Consider the following 23,113-nt stretch of genomic DNA (forward strand, 5'->3'; position numbering starts at 1 on the left):
ACTCACATAAAGAAGAAATATATCTCAAAGTTAAATATTGCAAAGTTATTCCCAAGGATCCTCTAAAGGATTATTCTTGAGTTCCAAACAAATAAAAACAGATCTTGAAGTCCACAGTTACCACCTCTACTATGGATATTTACAGAAGGCATTCACAAAATACCACCTATACAGCTTTCAGGTGAACAATTTTGCCATCCAAAAGTCCAAAAGCTGCTTTAATTCTTCCTGTCTTTTTTGTAGTCTGATTACAAGAAACATTATGTGTTTTGCAAAGTTCAGCCCTCTATTCAGTAACACATATATTTGAGTTTGCTAATAGCTTTTTCACCCTTCATTGCTATTTCCAGTGTTTGACTTTGTTTTCTCATCCACTATTCTCAGTTTCATACCTTTTCCTGAAAATCTGGCATTTGCAATTCCTTTTCCTGCTTAGCTGTATCCCCCTCCATTTCTTCCTCCTCCTGGCACAGCACTCGCTGGTTGCCTTCCTCTCATCTCCACCTTTTTCTCCAATCTCCTTTGCCATACAAACAAGTTCTCAATTTAGAGGGACCTCTGCTTCTCAAATGAAGTAATTTTGCAATTGCAAGCAGTAATTTCTACTTTTAAAAATTGCTCTGAGAACCAGTGTCTGCTGTGGGATAGCCTTTAGCATATAGTAACAATTTAAAGATAAGCATTCTAATATACTAAATATACTAAGCATCATAATCCACTAAATACAATAAAGATAAGCATTATACATACAGTATAACTAGTAGACAGCAGAGTTTCAGAAGGTTGTACTAAGATATCTTATTAGGTAAGGAACTTTTCAACCTATCTAGATACTCAAGACTCTAACACACCACACCATATGACGTAGTATGTGGTCTCAAACCAAAACCATAAACATATTGGGGTATATCTCTGAACCCATATTCCTGCGTGGGTTCAGAGATCTTATGTGATTTCAACCCAGTGTAGGAGAAGACATAAAGAAAAGACATAAATAAAATACCATCTATCTAGAAAAAACCTCTTTGGAAGATGGCTTATGTTTTACATATTGCTAAATATCAGCAAAAATGCACGTGTTCATTTCTCCAAAATACCTCCAGATGGCATTAAAACTCTTCTTCTTTTGGTCTTTACTGCAATATTACATTTAAAAATGGTAATTATTGGAAACATTATTTAACCATTCCCAGCTATCAGAAAGCATAAGGCTGCTAATGCTTAATTCATTTAATAAATTTGGCTAAATATGCTCACATGCTGTAATTACATTCTACAACACAATCTGGGCAAGCCATTCCTTACACCATGTCAAATCTTCCTCCAGATTAATTTCCAGAATATTTGCAGCAGAAATCAAAACATCCCACAATAAATCACTGCTACTGTACCTCCTTCTGTGACTACTTTGAGGACATGTAACAAATGGTGACACTTTGTGAGATTCACTTGATGGAATGCGCTGAATTTAAATAACAGGAATCAGAAAACATAAATTATGGGCAAGATTCACTCTAAAATTCACATGACTGACTGTTACAAGAACTTCGCTCCCTCAAATAGGATTAAAAAGGTGAATGGTGTTGCAGAAGTTCAAAATGCTCCTCACTGGTGGTTATTACAGGAATTCACTTATCTATCTCAGTTTGAGAGAATGACACTATTGTTTAATTATTTTTTTAAACTTCCATCCCACCTGTTTCATAGACTGGTTTATGCTGGCAAAACAATTTAGTCCTTTGAACACTAGAGTTAAAAATGGTAAAAGCTTCTATTGTTGCACTAGAATGAAGGTGGACACTGATATATTACAAGTGCCTGTTCCTATCTATTTCTTGACTTCTTTTGTTAATTCAAAAACATCAACAAAATCGTGAGAGACTGGAGATAGCTGTAATTGGATTTCAAGTAATTCAGAGGTGAAGCTGCAGACTGGAGACTTTTAAAATTACATCAGTACATCAAAGGCATATGTGACATGATGTTTTTTAGCAAGTGTGACAAACTCCAGCAGCATTAAGGTAATGCTGAAGTAAGGTTGAAAAAGCCAGCCTCACACACCCACAAAAATAATCTCTTATCTATTCAGCATGAAATGGAGCCACTTCACTTGCGAAGATCCCTGACTTACTAGCATGCAAAAGTTGTGGGCATAATTAATGTTTAGTCATTATCTAAAAAGCCATTTTAGTAGAAGCATCAGCGAAAGTGCTTTATCTTAATGAAAACAAACAAATTCTGTTTTGCCCAACAAATCTCATAAAAACACATCTGCCTTCTCCAATCTTAAATACAAAAGTGACTTACGATGTATTGGTTGCACTTTTCTCTGGACTCTTTGGCTCTACATCACTTTTCCCTTTAAAAGAGAAGAAGAAAATGACATCAGAAATGGATCAACATAGAAACTGCTCAGATAAGACATGCCAGTGCTGTATTCCTTGTGGACACTGACTGCTCTTGCTACACCTGCTAGCTGCTGCTGAGGTGATCACAGGGCTGTGGGGCACTATGGATCATTTGAAAGCAATGAGTCAACCCTAACTTGTCACTTACAGTCTGAAAATGTCAAGCAAGGAAATTCCACAGGAGGGGCTGCATAAAGGACACAAGTTATACCAGGTATATATTCCAGTTCTGGGCCCCTCAGTTTAAGAAGGACATTGAGACACTTGAACGTGTCCTGAGAAGGGCAACAAGGCTGGGGAGAGGCCTTGAGCACAGCCCTGTGAGGAGAGGCTGAGGGAGCTGGGATTGTTTAGCCTGGAGAAGAGGAGGCTCAGGGGTGACCTCTTTGCCCTCTACAACTACTTGAAAGGTGGTTGTAGACAGGAAGGGGTTGGTCTCTTCTCCCAGGCAACCAGCACCAGAACAAGGGGACATAGTCTCAAGCTGTGCCAGGGGAGGTTTAGATTCGAGGTGAGGAGAAAGTTCTTCACTGAGCGAGTCATTCATCATTGGAATGGGCTGCCCAGGGAGGTGGTGGAGTCACCATCCCTGGAGGTGTTCAAGAGGAGATTGGATGTGGCACTTGGTGCCACGGTCTAATCATGAGGTCTGTGGTGACAGGTTGGACTCGATGATCCTCGGGGTCTCTTCCAACCTTAGTTATACTGTGATACTGTATAGTGGACCCTGGAGCATGGAGGAAAGAATTTCCCTGTGTCCCTGTTCCAAACCCCTTCTCCACAAACAGAAATTTTATCATACAAAGCAAAACAGCATCAGCAGGAGCTAGTAAGGCAGTGATTAGGATACAATTCTGCCAGTGGGTGTGTTGGTTCACATTCATTTTGACAGATTAAGGATATGATCTTCAGCTACTGTAAATGAAGGTTGAGGAGCACCTCTCCTATGAAGACAGGCTGAGAGAGTTGGTGTTGTTCAATTTGGAGAAGAGATGGCTCTGAGGAGACCTTCCTGTGGCCTTACAGTATCTGAAGAAAGCTGGTGAGGGACTTTTTAGGGTGTCAGGTAATGATAGGACTAGGGGGAATGGAACAAAAATAGAAATGGGTAGATTCAGATTGGATGTCAGGAAAAGTTCTTCATTGTAATCATGGTGAGACACTGGAACAGGTTGTCCAGGGAGGTGGTAGAAGCCTCATCCCTGGAGGATTTTAAGGCCAGGCTGGATGTGGCTCTGACCAACCTGATCTAGTGTGAGGTGTCCCTGCTCATGGCAGGGGGGTTGGAACTAGATGATCCTGGAGGTCCCTTCCATCCCTAACAATTCTATGATGCTATGATTATGAATCAGATTCCATACAACATTGAGGTGCCAGCAACAGCTGTAAGAGGAACCTCTGGAAAACTTGCTGCTGCCTTCAGACAAAGCAGGGATTTGCTACCAGTGTCCTTCCCTTGCTGTAGACAGCTATCTACTGGAAGCAGATGTAAACTCCATATGACTTCAAAACCACCAATGCCTCACTGTGGAGCTTTAGGGAAGCTAAGCACTTACTGCAGGAGGACAGCTAAAGGCACCTAAAATCTAGGCATAAGTGGAGCATCCACACAGTATGGAATACATCCACTTTACAATCTGTACATCACATTTAATTTTTAGCAAAGACCACAGAAGGTATATCCAGAAGATGAACTTACGGGCTAGAAAGATGTTGCTAGTGTATGTTTGTCAGCCTTAGGGTGCCTGGAGCCCTGGAGCTCATCTGCATTATGGTAATTTGGAACAAGAAACCAACAGTAACAGTTGGCATATATTCAAAGATTTTGTATTTGTAATTTAGGCTTCTTATAAGTGATTAATTATTACCATGAACACTAGTTTGAGTGTGAGAGGGCATATGGATTCCTCAGTGCTTTGCCAGCAGAGTTCACATCAGTTCTACTTTCTGCAGTGTATGTTAATGCAGTAACAAGGGAGACAATATAAGTACTGTGAGGAGAGAGAAAAGGGAATCTCTATGATTTAGCCAAAGTAGATATTAATGAATTACCCTACATTTGCAGCTGCTTTTATGCTAATTGTCACTTAACATACTTCTGTGAAGAGGAGGAGGATGAATTCTGTACAGATGGTAGAACTGCATCAGTCCAGCCTATCAGAGTAGAAAATCTGGCCGTTAATGCATTATCAGTTCTTACCAACTTTGTTCTCACTTGACTGAATCATAGAAATTTAAAAAATGTGTATCAACTAAGCACAGTTAAATGCCACAGATAAGATTTTTTGATAAGCATATGTAAAAGGGAATTACCTATCAGAACAACTTGGGTTTTTTCAAACTCACTCTTGGCCAGACTAAGCTTTGCTTTCCCTTTTCCATGTAACCTGTCAAATGCATGCAGGTACCATTGTGGGAGGCTGGCATTTGCCAAACTGATGAATCTTTCCTATCTCTGGCTTCTTCTTATGGGCAAATTCATGTAATAATTTGTTTTTCTCAGTCTTTTTGAAACTAAAAAAGTATATGCTATCCATTTGGCTTTAGGACTGCTGTTAACACACTTTATTTCAGGTGCTAAACACTGTATGTCTTTTGAAATGGGTATGGATGTGAGTGTGTGTGTGCCTGTGTGTTGGTGTGTGTATGCACACAAACGCCTCCAGAGACACATGGTAGAAATCATCAGTCCACAGATCCTTAGCTACCAAGCTGGGAGTTCTTTGCTAGTTTCTAACTCATCTCATACAACACCCCTCTTAATCTTTTTTAGATATAACCAGAGGAGATGTGCCCAGATTTCTCTCACTTCAAAATGTATGTCAAATGAACTTTTGTAGGACTTTCCCATCGAAGAGTAGGTGGTCAGAGGAGTTTTATCCTCTGAGCTGAAATTCAGGTTAATCCTCAGCTGAACCAGGTAAAGTTTCCCTTTCTGAGTAACTGGGAGAGAAAATATTTATGATGACAAAGCAGTATAACTTCAGCAATTATAGTTCTTAAATGCTTTGATTTCCTTGTGGGGGGAAAGATGAGAGAAATGAAAATATTATCCATGTGAAAGACCACTGCAGGTGACAGCCTCAAGATCCATTCCAAGAAAGACATGGTGCAATGGGCAGTACCAGATGATTTAGACTCTCAAGATGTGCATTTGGACAACTCAGTACATGGACCATTCGATGTCTTTCCCACATAGTGCCATTTGCTAGCATTTCCTCATATAGTGTATTGAGTTTGCATGACAAGGTTTTGGTAGCAGTAGGGCTACAGGGGTGGCTTTTGTGAGAACCTGCTAGAAGCTTCACCTATGCCCAAAAGAGCCAATGCCAGCCAGCTCCAAGATGGACCTGATGCTGGACAAGGCCAAGCCCACCAATGACAGTGGTAGTGCTTATGTGATAACATATTGAAAAAGAAGGGAAAAAAAAATATACAATGGGAACTTCATCTGGAGAGAGGAGTAAGAATATGTCAGCAAAACAACTCTGCAGACACCAAGGCTAGTGAAGAAAGAATGGAAGAGGTACTTCAGTTGCTGGAAGAGCTGATGGAGGTTAGCAGTGGCACAGATGCCCATCTGCAGCAAAAGCAGGTGGATGCCTGAAAGAGGCTGCGAAACTGTGGGAAGCTCACACTGGAGCAGGCCCCTGGCAGGACATGTGGACCCATGGAGAGAGGACTCTACTATGCAGCAGGTTTGCTGGCAAGGCTCGTGGCCTGGCAGGGGACCCACACTGGAGCATTCTGTGTCTGAAGGACCATACCCTATGGAAAGGACACACATACAGAGGACTGCCTCTCATGGGAGGAACCCCTTGGTGGAGCACAGGAAGAATATGAGGAGGAAGGAGCATCAGAGACAACATGTGATGAACTGACCACAAACCCCATTCTCTGTCCCACTGTGTTGCCACAGGGGAAGAGGTATAAAAATTGGGAATGAAGTTGAATCTATGAAGAAGGGAGGGATGGGAGTAAGGTGTTTTTGTAAGATTTAGATTTATTTCTCATAATTCTACTCCAATTTGATTGGAGTAGAAGCAACTTCCCAAGTCTGTTTTGCCCATGACAGTAATTGTTGAGTAATTTCCTTGTCCTTATCTTGACCCATGAGCCTTTCATTGTATACTGGGGGTGCAACTAGATGACCCTTAAAGGTCCCTTCCAACCTAGAGCATTCTCTGATGTTATCTTCCATGACAGAGTGGCTTTGGTGAATACCTGGTGTCCAGCCAAGGTCAACCTACCACCCATCTGAATTCCCCTTTTCCCCAATTTCCTTTGAGTTTGACAAACAGGACTGGTAAAGTCTATGTTTCATTCTGTGTTTTATTTGATGTCTTCTTCCAGCACTTTGACAGGGATTCTTAGGAGTATAGGTGTCTGAAGTAGTCAAACTCCCTAGACTACACTAGAAAAAATGGCAACCTTAAACTTTTGCCACAAATGAATAAAATGTTTCTGCATGGGTTCAGTTGCTTGGTTTGGTTGCCATCAGTCAGCCAGTACCAAGTGCAACTCCAGCCCAGTTGCAAAGATATACTAATTTTGCTGAGGAGGATGAATGAAGAGATAAGAAACTGGAGGTACTGTGGTGTGTGAGGGCTGATGGGGGAAATGGAAGTAAAGTGAGGTTGGAGACAAACAGAGTAAGAAGCAGTAGAAAATTGTGGGGAAGCAGAACCCATTTCCCAATCCACAGGAAGGCAGCATTCACTAGAGCTGTGGAACACCGTATTTTATTCAGGTGTTGAAAGAAGGGAATACTCAAAAGGAAACTATGACCAAAGATAGCCAAACACTCTGGCCTCTGATGTCACTACGAAGCCCTCAGCTCAGCTGGTGTGTTTGTCACGCTTGTGACTCTGCATGTGTTTGCATAGCCCTCTCTATTATAGCCCTTTTGTGCTTCCATCTCCCATTACTGTATTCATTATTTTCTGACAGAACCTCATCCCCTTTGGCTTCTATTATTTCCTTAGTGCTGGTACTCACAGCAATATCAAACTGATGCCAGCAATTAAGTGACACCACTGCATGTTTCTTCACAACATTGTCTTCCACATGCTGACCTTTCCCCAGCGCAGAGCCACACTGTTTTAATAGCCTACATCTCCTAGCCTTGTCTCTCTGGATGTCTTCTCCCTCGTGCAGTGGGTGACCGGTTACTTTCAAAGCCCTACCTACCAGCTCAGGGCATTTTTCATCTTCAGTCACAGCCCTGTAATTTGCAAACAGGGCTCCATGTTGGCTGACAGGTCAGGAAGCTAGCAAAATAGTTCTTTTGGTTGAGAGGATTTTATGTTGAGAGATGGATAGGATCATGTATTTTTAATATGCAAGACAACATTAACAACAGTCAGAGGTGTCAGGGGAGAGGATTAATAATTTGTTTCACAGAACAATTCAATCTTTCCTTTCAAAACAGCTGCTGAGTTTTTTTACCATAACAAAATGTAATTAAAGTGATGCTGATCTACACCATGATTTGTAAATTGGAGTCTACTGAAAAGCCCCAACCAGCAGCCACACAGGCAAACATCATTCCCCTAACCACACTGTGAGCCAAAAAGACCCAGAGCCATATGGTCTTTGAGACATTATTTGGTGTTAGTTTGGCAGAATTTATGTAGCTCGTTACTGTGCAATACCCACAAAATATACCATGGCCTGTGAAAGACAAATGATAGTAAGTCTTCCTGCAGAATTTTCTTGCAGTCTGGCTGTGCAACTAGGTCAGCCCTTTTCTGACTTTCTAAAAAAGCCACTCTTCTGTCCTTTCAGTCTTTCATGTCCACGTAACAAAACCTTTTTGTTCTTCCCAGTCCACCAAAAGAGATGACATTCTGATGGTCACGCTTCAGTTCTGTTCTCCACATAGGACCATAACCAAGTACTGCCTGCTGAGGCTCTATCAATCACTTGTTTTTCATACTCATTTGTCATCTCTACCCAATGCAGCCAGAAAATGAGTTAGTACTTACTTGTATTGCTGTGTCCTGTAGATCCCTGTTGTGACTCCTACAGTAATAACAGAAAAACATGTTATTTGTAGGGCAATTTTTAGCTGCAATACTTGCTTGAACGTTACCTTAACAATACAAACAGCACCCTTAATTGTTCATTCAGTTTCAAAGTAATTTTCAATTACAAGAATAAACCAAATATTTCTTCAAAAATCCATTAATTCTAAGGCTAGTAAACTTATTTCACAGCAACAGTTAATGGTACAATTCCTTGTATAGCTATTACAACTGTCCTGCTCTCTATTCATTTATTGATTAGCAAAAACTCAGCTATTATCTTCTACAAGTTTAGATGAGAAGACAGAGGGAAGACCAATATTTTTTCATGGACCATTGGATTCTTGAGGTAGTAGCACAGCTGATCTTTCCTTTTCACATGTTGATATTGACGGCACTGGAGAATGGGAATACAGACTTCAGTTCTGAGTCCCTGAGGTTACAAGGCCAACCTTCTATCACAGTCACAATATCTATGAATATGGTGCAATAAATTAACTATTTTTTTTCCTCCTGTGCAAATGTTCATATATTTCACCCACAGAATTTGTTTGCACTCATAAAAACAAACAAGAAAACTATAAATAGAAGGGAAATACAAATATAGGTGACAACAAAATGATATTTAAAATAAGGAAAAGAAGAACTCTTTGCTATGGATAACAGCAGGGAAAGTGTCCTGCATGTAACTCTGCTTTTGAATAACCCTGACACGCACAGGAACACCACCTTGTGTACATGCTGCAGTTACAACTGCAATAGAGGCCACTCTCAGAGGCCAGGCACCAAGAGCAATGCACAGAATCATTTTTGGTGAGGAATGAGGCACTGGGCCAGATCCCTAGTCCACAGAAGCTGGGTAATGAGCCAAATACACAGCTCATCAGGAAAGAAAGTGCAAGTCCCCAGAGAGCTCAAGGATGCTCCAGCTTGGCTGAGGTAAGATTTTGCTGCTGAGTCACTCAGAAGCTGAGGGCCTGAAAAACATCAGGACCCCAAGAGTTTCTTGGCTTCTCTGAATAGAGGTTGGCTGGACCACAAGAACTGGGATCTCAAGGGCTCAGCTAGTCAAATCCCCTCACTCTGCACCATTTGCTCTGGAGTCAAGGTTCTCCAGACTGCATGGCTTTATCTGTATTTTTTATGCTATAATACACGTCTGAAATTCACTGCCTTCCTGCAGACTTGAAATGTGAGACATCACATTTTTTGGGCAAGCGCTAGGAGTATGGAAAGATTTGTACCACGTTTCACATGCTGACAGTAATTTCTCAAGAATTCAATATTGTCTACTTTTGACAGATTGCCTCAGCTTTTTGTGGAACCTTCTGATGAGGGGCTGTTCGAACCCGTTCATTTTCTGGTGACTGAATATAAGCTTAAGATGTCAGAATCAGCTTGCAGTGGTGATGGCAACATGTACGTTTGAATTTAAAAGCTATTTTAGTAGCCAACCAGGCTGTCCATAGAAGTGGGCTGTTAGAGCACGTTCAGTTTCCTGAATAGTGAACTTCTATATCTAGAAAAGTTTTGGGGAATACAGTAATTTTGATGGAAATACCCTCAGGTTTGTAAGAGTGTTTGAAACTGCTACATAAGGATCTTGCTCACTCTTACATTTTCATCAAGCTCCAGAAGCATGCTCCCTCTCCTGTAACTGCCTAGCACAATTTTATCTCTGCCATTGGCTCTGCATAACTTCACATTTGACATTAGCACAACATGTGCGCTGTAACATTTTCACTTCTCCTTTTAACCGATTCTCTAAAATGTCACGACTCTCAACAAATTGTTCTTAATAGCAAAGGCTAATACAAAAGTTTCCTAGTGAAACAGAGAATGCTCTCAGTGAGGCAGGAAAACAGTGCAACTTTATGTAACTTAAAAACCACAGGTGAAGTCTTTGCTTCTGGAGATTATTTTCTAGTGCATTTACTGCAGCTTGTTAAGGGGGGGGGGAAAAAGTAAGTTAATTAAGCAAGTAAAGAATAACTTCACTATGATAACGTAGCTTCTGCTGAGAATCACCACCCAATTGCTTTGTGAAAAGACACCAGTTCTCCTGGAGTGCATAAACTAATTCTCAAATAACAAAATGATGGCTGAACCCGTAATATCACATGCACGTACCCAGAAATTGAACACCTGAACAAACTGTCAAGACATGAAATCACAGTAAAAACCAAGGAGAGCAAAGCACGCAGAAGAAATAACCGCATGTTATCCCTGCAAAAGAGTAGAGAGCTCTTTTTTACCAAATTTAATGATTCATTTAAAGTTTAGTTATTAGGATATTTTAAATAAAATTACAGTCCAATAATACCTAATAATTTGTACATAACAAAGTGTGACAGAGACAGGAGAAAGGAAAACGCACACAGCCTGTCACATCACACATGGATTCAATTATCCTTAAGCTTTGAAAAACAAGAAATAGAGACTGTTATTGACCCTTCCTTGTAATTTCAACAGTACAAATTAATTCCAGAGAAAGAAAATTTGAAGTTAAGGATAAAATCTAACTTTATGCCCTCTATTACATAAAGGACAGTTCCCTAAATGTGCTCTACCAGCAGCACTGTCCTGGAAAACCTACTGGGCACCACTCCCACGTGTCAAACCTGATCTGGACTTCCCCTTCATTCTTGTGCATTAATGCAGACCTTCCATATTAATGAGGTCTGATTTAATATACAGTTACAGCATATGCACATACAACCCTCCCATCCACAAGCATGTAATTACATAAAGGGATACATCCACACTTGCAGGGTCAACTATGTAGTTCTGGTGTATTTGTGATACATAAACTTCAGTTATTTAGCTTTTATTACTAGACTGATTTCAAAACTATTCTAGCTATAGTTGGTGTGGCCTTTGCAACTCTAATAGTCTAATTAGGAAGTTTCAAGCCTATCACTTCTGTTGCAGATTAAAAGAATGTATGGGAACTAATGATGAAGATGCTCAGTTTTTATAGACGGATGATGTGCATACTTGCAATAGGGCAGGAGTCCCAAAAGCTCCTTTTTTTCTCATTCCCCAAATGATGAGTGTCTTTACATTTGGGAACTATCTTCTGTTAAAAAGGATTGCAGCCTACTTGCTTTTCTGGCTGGAAAAGCCATTGTAAATGAACTAAAGTGATCTCTCAACACTGCCATAAAGACTGAAAATGAATTCATGCTACCATGCATCACTTGGAACTAAGAGATGAAGCTGATGCCCTGAATTTAGAGTTTTAGCCTCTTTGCTGGCCTTGGCCACTACTTAACTGACAGGCCTATTTATCTGAATAATGTGTGACCCACAATAGTTTGATGTAGTCCTTAGATTTTAAGAAGTTGGAACAGCTACATAGCTTACCTGTGGGAAAGCTTTCTAAGAGTTATGGAGACATTCTCTGTAAGATCCGATAGAGATTTTACACACCGTGCTTTGTGAAAAGCAATACCTAGCTTATGGATGTTTCAGAAACATGTTTGAAAAAACAGGAAAACATTCTCTGCATTTCAGAGCCTGAGAAGCAAATGTCTTCTAAAGTCTGTGACTGTACAGGTTCAGAGTAAGCCACGGAATTAGCTTCAAATTATTGTAAGCTATTTTAATATAGAGGTGGTGTCTAAAATTAACAGGATCTATGGCCAGTAATGCAGGATGTAATCCTGCATTAATCCGGGATGCTGGTGAATTTTGTTAGGTACTTCTTCCCCGTCTCACACAAAGCACTCTAATTTCTGCCCATGTGGACCACCCAAACCACAATTAATTGTAGTGTTATTGTATATATGCTCATATGCATGTATGCTCATAGATTGTTAAATGAAATCTTGACCATCCTAAGCTTAAATAAAATAGAAACTCTACTTTGGTAAGAGAAAAGGAAACCACATAGAAAAGACTCTTTAAAGTTGAAAGGTAGATCTCTGAAATGCCTCTGCAGCTCTGCGGAGAAGATGAGAAAGTCAATACCAACCATCATTCACATATCTTGGCCTATGGTCTGTGGTTCTCCTGTTCCTCTGTTTATCACAATATGTGTAGCTGTAAGGAAGTGCATTCATGATGGCCACACAGTTACGGTGATAGGTGAATGCCTTGCCCATGAATGTCTGTGCATGTGCCATGCAAGCACATTGCATGGTGATAATTATGGCAGGCACTGCAGAGCTGCAAGCACCATTTCATTTTTGTCATCCATATGTAGGCTCTTCATCTGCTTGTAAGCTGTTGATCCACCTATTTCCTACTGGACTTATTCTAATGTAACAAACCTCTAACCTGCCTACCACCTTCAACCAGCTGTGTGCTTCAGTGAGCAAATAGACAATGAGTAGTTTTCTTTTCTTTTCTGTCATAATATGCCATAGATGTTTTGGCTTACACCTCTGGTGCTTCAAAATCATGACACTCATTCATGGAAAAGCTGTTTTACTGTAGGCAAATGCTGAAGGTTTCCTGATTTTGCATTTATAATTATTCCCTGTACTAAATTTTGCGAGACAGACTTAAAAGTTACCAAAGGAGCTTGCTTTAAGAGGAGTAGGACTATAAAATGCATCAATACCATCTTTCAAGCTTGAACAATTCAGGAAATATGCTTGTGGCATATAAACAGTATATGCTGATATAGTGTGAAATTTTTATTGGCTCTTGCATAGAATAGTTGATTTCATTCCCTCCTGACTTACCAAGTATAAATATTGTGGTTTCCCCAAGCTTGTAGTGATGAGCATTACCATGCTGTATTCCATCCTCCCTGAGATACACAGACAATAGCGGAGCTGGTTTCAAGGACCAGGGGCCTTCAAGGACCAGGCATCAAATACTGCCCTGGGAAATACTTCTGTGGCCCATCTGGTCATCATGCTGCTGGGCTGACTGACTCTCTAGCAAAGCTGCCCCAAAGCTAGACAAGTGGCAGGGGATATACGTCCATTCCTCAGCCCCAAGCTGCAGAGCCCAGTATATTAGTAAAGTCCACCTCACAAACCTCAGTAGTGTCAACAAAAATCTCAGCTCGTGAAGCCAGATGAAGCAGGTGCAATGGATGAGAGCAGGAGTTTCTTGACTTGCAGCAGCTGTAGATGCCTTGAGGTATCAGTGTGGAGCCTCAGCATATGCCTACAGAAGGAAGCACCACATCTCGACATCCCACCAGGGACACCTGCAGTTTTGCCTTGTGGTGAGGAACCTGTGACCCCCGCACAGTATGGCAGGAAATACGCAAACAAGACTGTGTAGCCCTGCAGAGGCTGTAAGCAGGCAAAAGGCAGGGGATACTGGCACACTCATGCTGGAGTCGGAGTGGCTGGAGAGCAGCCAAGCACTACCTGGGGGTAGTGGTTGACAGCCAGCTGAACATGAGCTAACAGTTTGCCCAGGTGGCCAAGAAGACCAACGGCATCCTGGCGTGCATCAGAAATAGTGTGGCCAGCAAGAGCAGGGAAGTCATTCTGGCCCTGTACTCATCACTGGTTAGGCCACACCTTGAGTACTGTGTCCAGTTCTGGGCCCCTCAATTTAAGAAGGACATTGAGACACTTGAACGTGTCCAGAAAAGGGCAGTGAGGCTGGGGAGAGGTCTGGAGCACAGCCCTATGAGGAGAGGCTGAGGGAGCTGGGATTGTTTAGCCTGGAGAAGAGGAGGCTCAGGGGAGACCTTATTGCTGGCTACAACTACCTGAAAGGAGGTTGTAGACAGGTGGGGGGGTTGGTCTCTTCTCCCAGGCAACCAGCATCAGAACAAGGGGACACAGTCTCAACCTGCACCAGGGGAAGTTCAGGCTTGAGGTGAGGAGAAAGTTCTTCACAGAAAGAGTGATTTGTCACTGGAATGTGCTGCCCAGGTGGTGGAGTCACCATCCCTGGAGGTATCCAAAAAAGGACTGGATGTGGCACTTGGTGCCATGGTTAAGTTAGTCATGACGTGTCAGGTATTAGGTAATAGGTTGAACTGTATGATCTCTGAGGTATTTTCCAACCTGGTTGATTCTATGATTCTATGATTCTATTCTGAGGTTATCAGCACAGCACCAACGTCAGCCCAGAGACTTCACATGCTTAGTCAAGACTCATGTAGGATATATTTTGAAGTGCAGGAACCATGGTTCTACATCATATTGAGTGTCTTACCTTGCTTGGGAAGGGAAACTTGCTTTGTTCTGCCTTTCCTGGTGTGTGAATAGCTGACAATGGTGGAGGCCAAGAATGGGTCATCTCCTGAAAAACATTATTGTACAGAAAACTATTTAGAAACTCAATGGAATATGAGACAATGACAGTATATCAGTATATATACTGCTATCACTATATCAGTAGCAAGAATGCATGGGTAGTGGAATATTTAAGTTACTGCAGCTTCTAGGGAATGCCCAGTTTACATATAATCTAGACAATACACGAGCTACATTGATTTTTATCACAGACTCTTGAGAGTAGTTCTTAAGCACTGTTGCATTTTCCTGAATGTTAATGCATCTTAAGTGCAAGATGTTTGATTTTCCTGACAATCTGCAAGCACATTTTAATCATACACCATATTCTGGCTGGTAAGACCAACAAAAGAACATTTTTTGTAGTATGGGAACAGAAATTTCAGTTCATGACCAAGTAACACTATGTACTAATCACAAAATAGATTTTGTAGACAAGACTGGAATGATAAATGCTTAACACTTGCTCAGTGGTTAATTCTTAAAATCACCTTTATCATTGTGAAAGAATTGAATAAGATCCTAACTGCAACATGTTTGTGCCTTGCAGGACACAGATATGTGGCAATCCTTACACAAGGTGTGCTGCAGTCCACACTGATCTCCCCTCTATGTCATTTCGAAGAACATTTTTTAATAGCTAAGAGACATACAGAGCTTGACACAGCTTGTATGCAGTCATCCTTGGCACAGATTCAGGTGGCAGATAGACACACATTCAGTACCTTTATCATTCAATCCTGAATAAGTTGGTCTCCACAGCAAGGCTGCTTTTGGGAAGGTGTAAACTAAACACTTAAGTCAAGAAATCTGTTAAGAGAGTAGGTTCACATTCCTCTCTAGTGCAAGCTGTTAAAGGATGGACATGTTTTTTGATGTGTTCAGCACCACCAACCAGATACTTGGTACTCAGTAACTTAACTGAATTAACATGAGAAGCAGCACACAGTGTGACAACCCTGAAGAGTTGGCCCACAAGTTTCAAGAGCTGAAGAGCAAATAACATCCTGACTAAGCAGGGGGCTCGCTGACACAATCAAGTGTTTGCCTGACAGATGCTTTGCAGGGTTTTGATACCATTAGCTGAGTGGAATTGTTTCTCAGTGATATTCCAAGGAGTCATGCTGAGATCCATGAACAGTCCCAAAATAATACTGGAGTTATATTTCCATGACTCATTCCCTTTTAAAGAGAAAATAAAATGTTCTTGTTAGAAAAAAGATGTGGTTGAGTCTCTTGCCCATCCTTTGTTAACGCTGATGGAAGGACATCCTGACCCAGCATGGATTTAGTTGAGGCTTTTTTACATAGAGGAAAGTCTCTGTTCTGCTAATGAAAGGATCAACCCTTTGAACACAGTTTACTAGTAATAAATGTCACCTTTAAAGCCTTCTTGATAAACAGTTTATTTCCTAATAAAAATGGCATTCTTTTACTTTATTTGAGGCTAAAAAGTTACATGATTTATTATACTTCTGCAATCTACTTGCGTGCCTCTAATCAGTGCATCATCTGGCTTGCAGTTTCAGTATCAGAATTCCTTGCTTTTCAGTTCTTTGAGACAGATTGTTCATCTTATGCCTTCCTTATCTGATAAGTGCCAGCAATAGCAGTATAATAATCTTTAATATAAAGTAAGTTCTTTAAACTCTGGCAACAACAAACACAAGCAACCAGGCTGCTGTTTGCTACAAGCACCTGGCACACATGCTACTGTTTTTGAAAGATTAAGGAATTAGATATTGAGAAATATTCCAACAGTAAAGGTTTATGACAACAAATTGAAGAAAAGGAGATTTGCACCATGGATGTTTAATCCTAAGCCTGTGATCTAAAGTGGTATTGCTTTCTCATCTGCTTTTCTCTGCTCTTCTCTTTACAGGACCACTTGCTTACTTTTTAGAAAATGGGATGTTATGTATAAAGACTGAAGGTGTTCTCACCAGTAAAACACCATTCCCAAACAGTGTTTTTCCCTACGAGTTGTCATGCTGAGCCCAAAAGTATGCATAGGAATGAATGATGTGTCCCTTTCTTCTGAAGGGCAAAGCTTTAGGTTATCTCTGTCAACTGAAGAATTGGGGCAGACGGACTGGGAAGGTCTGGCAGCTTTGACCTGAAGTTATCCTACTTGTGAAATATGCTATGATTTCCATTTGCTCAAGAAGCAGTTTCTCCAGGTTATATGGTGGCTGACCCTCCCTGTCACCTTCAGAGAAACATCTTCTGAGAAGTCTGCTATATGCCATGCAGGAACCAATATGTTACAGTGGCAGAGCTCTTCCCTCCCACCTTGCCTGCCTGAATTTGACAATGATGCCTTCATCCAGGGAAAGGACCAGCAGGCTGATTAAAAATAAGGGTGACCTTTTTTTTTTGACACATCAAACTCTTTAATTTCTTTTTTTCCCCAAGATTATTTCTCATCCACACTTCAATGAAAAATGGCCTTAAAGGTATTCTTTCCACCCCGCCCCCCCCCCCCAACTAGCTTCTCTTCTCCCTTTTTGCTTTGAGTTTAGTATATACTGAAGCTTTCTACATAATGTAAATTTGAGGTAAACCTTACAGTTACACAAAAGATTTAGTAAGACCACTGACAGTTGCCAGGGTTAATAAATGGCATTTTCAGGAATATCTAACTGTGAATGTACTAGAGTAATATTTTGAGTTGTGATTATATGGTGTATTTATCACTATTCTTTATAACTAGGATGACTATAAAATAAAAGAAAATTAGAAGAAAAAAATCATAAAACTAACATGAAAAACACAGAATCGTAGAATCATAGAATTGCCTTGGTTGGAAAGGACACATCTGAGATCATCAGGTCCAACTATAAGCCAAACCACAGGCTCTCACTGCGAAGGAGTAGTAAGGTTTAAATGTAGTAATTAAAAAAAGTAATTAACAAACCCAAACATTAAACCATGTGCACAGTCTCCTTCTGGCTGCCAAGAGCATAATCTTGTGGGAATGACAGTTAGGAGTGGTGTGAGCAACCTGGCAGTGCAAGCCTAGAGCCTGACATGGTGGTAGGCCATGCTCAGCAGAAGTGCAGAGCCAGCTACCAGTATGCCAAAACAGTGCTGTGCCTGCAGCACTGTAACTGAAACAAGACGCTGGTAGCTAGAAACACAGCAAGTTATCTTGGGACAACAGGACATGCACCTGCATCAACAAACCTCGCGTGTCATCCGTAGTTGGACCAATAATCTACAATAGTGTGATGTGTGGTCGCTCACAGGGGACTAATGAGTCCATGCCAACAAGGCACCCTGAGTTTATATAAGTTGTGGTTTCCCTTGCTACGCACTTTTTCTTCTTCTTTTCCTGCCTGTCCTATCTCCTCTCCTTCCATGCTTTACTGTGCCATGCTCTCACCATAGGCCTGCGCCATAGGCCTGCAATACTGGAACAATAAAGGATCAGTACCGATCGTATTGGTCAGCCGTATTGATTCCAAGAACCTCCGTCGTCGCCATATCTGGCTAAAGAATCTCAGAAATCAAGAGAAAGGATTTAGGGGTCCAGCAAACATCAATTTTGTGAGGTCAGGCAAAACCAAATCCTGAGTATGCTCCCGTGTGCCACATCTCATGATTTTAGACTCCATCTAGATATATTTGGTCAGAAGCACTAGTAGTTTTGTACAATTATATCACATTTTAGTACATCCTGTGAAATTCTTGAAAATGTAAACCCGAACAGCAACTATCTATCTACCAAAATAGAAAGAACTCATCTTTCATTGTTAAAATAAACTTTCACACACAGCTTCTCTTTTCTGTTGAGCTAAGTTGTCTGTCTTTGGAGTCTGTGATTGGCAGCATTGGCATAAGGCATCCACTGGACTGAAAACAACGTTTCAAATGAACTGATGAAATTTAAGCGTAATTACGATCCTTGGCACCTTCAAATTGGTGTTAGAACATTGATTGACAGAAAAGATTTGTAAAATTATAAAGAGAAAAGAAAAAAGCAAGGATTAACCTTTAGCATGAAATCAAACCAAAAAATAGATCCACAAAACCTGGCACCAGAAAATGTTCCAGTCACTATAAGATAATGGTCTGATTTAAAACCAGTTTAGATATTTCTCTAAATTTCATTAAGTTAACCTTAAAGTCCTGGACAACAATGTTAAATGAGAAGCCATTCTGGGGTCCAATATTAGGGAAAAGAAGACTTCTTGATCAGAGCAGGAACTGACAAGACCTTTTTAAAATGCATGTAGATAAGCACCTGTGCCCAGCTGCAGGACTGCTTGTTTGAGATGACAATGAATGCCCTCCTCATCCTGCAGCCAGATACATAAGACCAAGGGATAGCTCTGAGACCCTTTGTAGAAAACAGAGCTTTCTCCTACTGAGAGCTGCAGTAGTTGCGTTTCACACTGACGTCTTTGCAGGTGGTAGTGATGACATGTCTCATTCACATGTGTATGGTAACTCTCCTTGTCTACATCCATAGTAAAACAGTTTTCAGCAGTTATACACAAATGTCCAGTTTTACAAGCTATAAAAGTGTAAGCCTAGTTAATCTCAGTCCATGTGCCAGCTTGGCTTTTCTTCTTACTGAAAGGAAAACCTTCAAATAAAGATATATATAGTATCGCGTATCCTTACTTCAAATTCAGTTTCCGCAGCAACAATTAAGTAACAAGACACTCTTGTGGATTAATGATGGCTTGGCAGTGTTTTGTTTGGGGCTTTTAACCCTAGCTTGCAGGTAATTTTTCAGGAAAAGTACCATGCAGAGGTGAATAGTAGTATTCACTCTGGACTTAAAGCAAAGCTATTTATCTAGTGCCATCAGCCTTGCTGTGTGGCACATGATACCAGGAATGGCTGAACTGATTCAGAAAAATTGCCATTAATAAAAAGTAGGGAGGCCACTATCATCTAGAGTTGAAATCTAGTCAGATGTATTCTCTTGCTGTTCATTTACTGCCAAAACCAAAACTTATCATTAGGCCACTAAGAAAACTGACTGCTTGATCTTCCTTTTTCCTTGCGCTCATGCAGCCAGTTTTTGATTCACAGTATTTTGTCTCTCCACAGATGATGATTTAAGAAATGTTTGTAGTGTCTCATGAAGGGCCCTGTTAAACAGCTTTTGAAAATTATTTAGCTGTCTCAACTGTCTCAATTTCATCCATTGATCTATTGATACGATGGTGAGACATTATTCTCCTTTGCAAATACTCTGCTGGTTAGAACATGGGGACAGCAGAGGCTCTCTTTTTGGTAGATTTGGTAGATTTTGGCAGATTTTAGGTAAGCATTAGACCTATTTGTTAGACGGAGTTCAAGGCAACTCAAAGCTAAGGCAGAGCTTTCCAAGATCCTTTAGCAAGTGATCACAGGACACATTTTGCGAACCTGAAATCCAGCTGCTATTCTGTCTTCAGAAAATAAAGTATGTTTTTAAACACAGGTGACTCATTCACTGCTGTTACTTGGCAGAGATCCCTTTCAGTTCAGTGAGGCTACACTGCCACTAGCTGACAACATGGCTATGATTTCAGTGTCAAACACCCAAATCGAGGAGTCTGACACTAAGAGGTTAACGCACTATAATGGCTTAACCCGCCTGCTCCCCCCACCCCCAGCCTAGAAGTGAGGGAAAAGTAACACACAAAAATCTGAAACTTCTGGAGACTATGTTGAAGCTGACAGTGTTTCACTATGGTGTTTCCAATGATGTGAAAAGCAGAGTTTCTTTTCGAAAATTGATTTCTCTATCATCTCTTATTTCTGCAACTTTTCTAACCCAGAAACAAAAACATAAAGATAAAGCTATTTCCTCGTTTCTTTATGCTGTCACTTATTCAAACCACATCTTCTTCCTTGTAAGCCCTGCAGTTTCCTTTGAGCACTTCTTATTTTTACCCTGTCCACATGAGCATCTTTTATTCCACTATTATCCTTTTGGTAAGATGTTGTTTAGAACCACCAGCCCTCAACAAAATATCTTGATGTTTTCCAGCTTTTGTTGCTTACTGTTTTACTTCCTTCCCCCGCCTTTATTTAGGCTGGTTTTAATTCATAGTTAATGTTTATGTCACATAGGATGCAAAATGCTTTCTAAACTTGAGATATGACAAACATGGTTTCTCCCACTAACAGAAGGATGATATAAGGGAAATACTATGAGCTCCCTGTTCTAGAGCTGAGATACCCATAAGGACAACATTTAAGCTGAGCTGGGTGCCAGTTCAGCATTGAATCTCTTTTGTCTTTTCTACTCCTGCTAAAATTATTTCACAGAGTCACTCTTTTTCCATAGCAATCTGCTGAAAAACACATTCCTCCACATTTCCCCTTTGGCTCCAGTCCCAAGACCCTTTCAAATGCCCTGTTGCTTTCTGTAATACAAATTCCTTCACATAGGCTTCATTGGCATAACATTCAAAGACATATGACAATCCAGAGGTGAGTGCTTGTCACTGTTGTTTGTTTGTTTGTTTCTAAGTAAAGAAACACAGGTAATTGTGTAGCTTGTGACTGCATCATTTGTGCTGTGCTTGGCTCTTCAGAGCTGCATGGAAGGGCAGCAGCTGAAATTGCTTGACAGAAACAAGACTCTGTGTGTGTTGGCTGGGGAGAAGGAAAGCGAAAAAGAGAAATTAGGCCCTTGGAAAGGGTGAAGGTCAGAGATTTTGCAGACTGAAGTATTAAAGAATGTGTTCAGCATCAAATTTCCAGATATTTGGTATCTACAGAACTAAACTATTCCAAATCATGAACATTTGCAACGTGATCTGTGGATCAATTCACCCTACAGCAAATCACAAGCATTAGTGCAATAAGTTTCTGTTTGGAATATGTTATGTCTACTTTAACTGGAACCATCCTGAAACATTTAGTCAAGGTTCAACAATCTAGGACAGATAAATACAAAAGAAGGCTACATCTGCTTACTTATCAAATGGACTTATTTAGGTTCTTCATTGTATGATCACAATCCTTTAAGAAGAGTCTTGTGAATTTGTATTCATTTTTTTTGAGGAGAAAATGAGTCTGTAAGTCCAGAAGAAGTATGGATACCTGAAATAAATGTATTTGGATTCTAAAAGCAAGTGCTAATCAGAGTATAACACATGCCATGCTCTCCCATAGCAGAGTTTCAAACAAAAAGATTTATCTCTAACTATGAAGAAAGGAATAGTGTGTCTCTTTAAAGGTAAATTTAAGCAAAACCTAGTGGGTTTCCTTAAAAAATTTTACTGAAATGGAAAAACCCACCCAACCAACCAACCCACCAAATGAAACACCCCCCACCCCACCCCACCCCACCCCCCAAGAAACTCCCACACCCACCCAAACAACAACAACAAAACCAACAAAAAGTGGACAAATTTTCTCTTAGTTGCAATGATGAATATCAACCCTTATCTGAGAAGCTGTATTTTAGATGAATGCACTGGGCCGTACAATATGGCAAACCATCTGAAAACCAGTCTTGCCTGGACAAGCTGAGATGATGTGGCTAATCAAGGTACAATCTTTATTAGTGCATTAACCTCCTGCACCCAAGGACTGTGGATTCTAATTCCTGAATTACCATGCAAGACAGATGCAGCTAGTTTTCCAGACTCAGTTGGCAGCAAGCTAAAAGAAGTGGCTAATGAAGATGAATAGCTGCCTCTTGGGAGTTGGGGGAGGAGAAAGAGGAAAGAACCTAGAATACTTCAAGGTCCAGACCTCTGCATGATTTCAGATAATAATGAAAAAGTGCACATAGACAATATTTTCAGAGATCACAACAACCATGTTAATTTTGCAATCTGCCAACGAAGCAAAGGCAGTGGCCTCACAATTGCTCTGGAAACATTTCAAGCAGTTAAATCAAAAAGCTATTGAAAATAAAGACCAGGACACTGGTCAGGGTGGGTATTACCCTGTTTTTGATGAATGATTGTATTAATATGGACAAAGGAGCAGAACAAAAAAGGCTTTACAAAGATAAAACCCAGACACATTTAGTAAGAAAACATCTGTGGTTTGGAGAAGACAAAGAAATACCATCATGGTAAATATTTAGCAATACTGAAATATCTTTGCCACAAATGCATGTAATGTTCTAATAATCCCTTTATTTCAGACAAAACCACGCTGCTAAATGTAAGGAGATCATCAAAGCACGATTTGTGGGGATTTTTTTTTTAAACTAGATGATTTTTTCAAGTTTCATATTTCGTGGCAGCATTCTGGTAAGTACATTAGTGATTCTCATTCACCCCTGCTGGAGAGAAGGTGAACTAGAAGGCAATCAGTTTGGCTTAATTTGACTCTTAGTTCCAGTCTTGCACACTCCCGAAGCTAGTTTAAGAGGACTGAGGGGTACCATGAAGCCTTACTTGGTTCCTGGGAACCAGAGGGCTTGTACAAATAGCTCCTTTGGGCATCTACAGTGGAGATTCACCAATGGGCATGAATTGATAATTCTATCTCAGCT

General features: G+C 40.6%; 1 protein-coding gene across 1 annotated transcript in view; it reads right to left on the minus strand.

Moving 5' to 3' along the window:
* Positions 1-23,113, minus strand: part of AFF3 (ALF transcription elongation factor 3) — a 371,256-nt gene that overhangs the window by 142,156 nt on the left and 205,987 nt on the right. The window contains exons 5-7 of the mRNA XM_054163057.1: positions 14,570-14,656; positions 8,396-8,432; positions 2,308-2,359 (exon numbers count right to left, since the gene is read on the minus strand). Of these exons, the coding sequence (XP_054019032.1) occupies positions 2,308-2,359; positions 8,396-8,432; positions 14,570-14,656 (176 nt within the window). The remainder of the gene's footprint in view (positions 1-2,307; positions 2,360-8,395; positions 8,433-14,569; positions 14,657-23,113) is intronic.

This window comes from Dryobates pubescens, chromosome 7 (assembly GCF_014839835.1).
Source record: "Dryobates pubescens isolate bDryPub1 chromosome 7, bDryPub1.pri, whole genome shotgun sequence".
NCBI lineage: Eukaryota > Metazoa > Chordata > Aves > Piciformes > Picidae > Dryobates > Dryobates pubescens.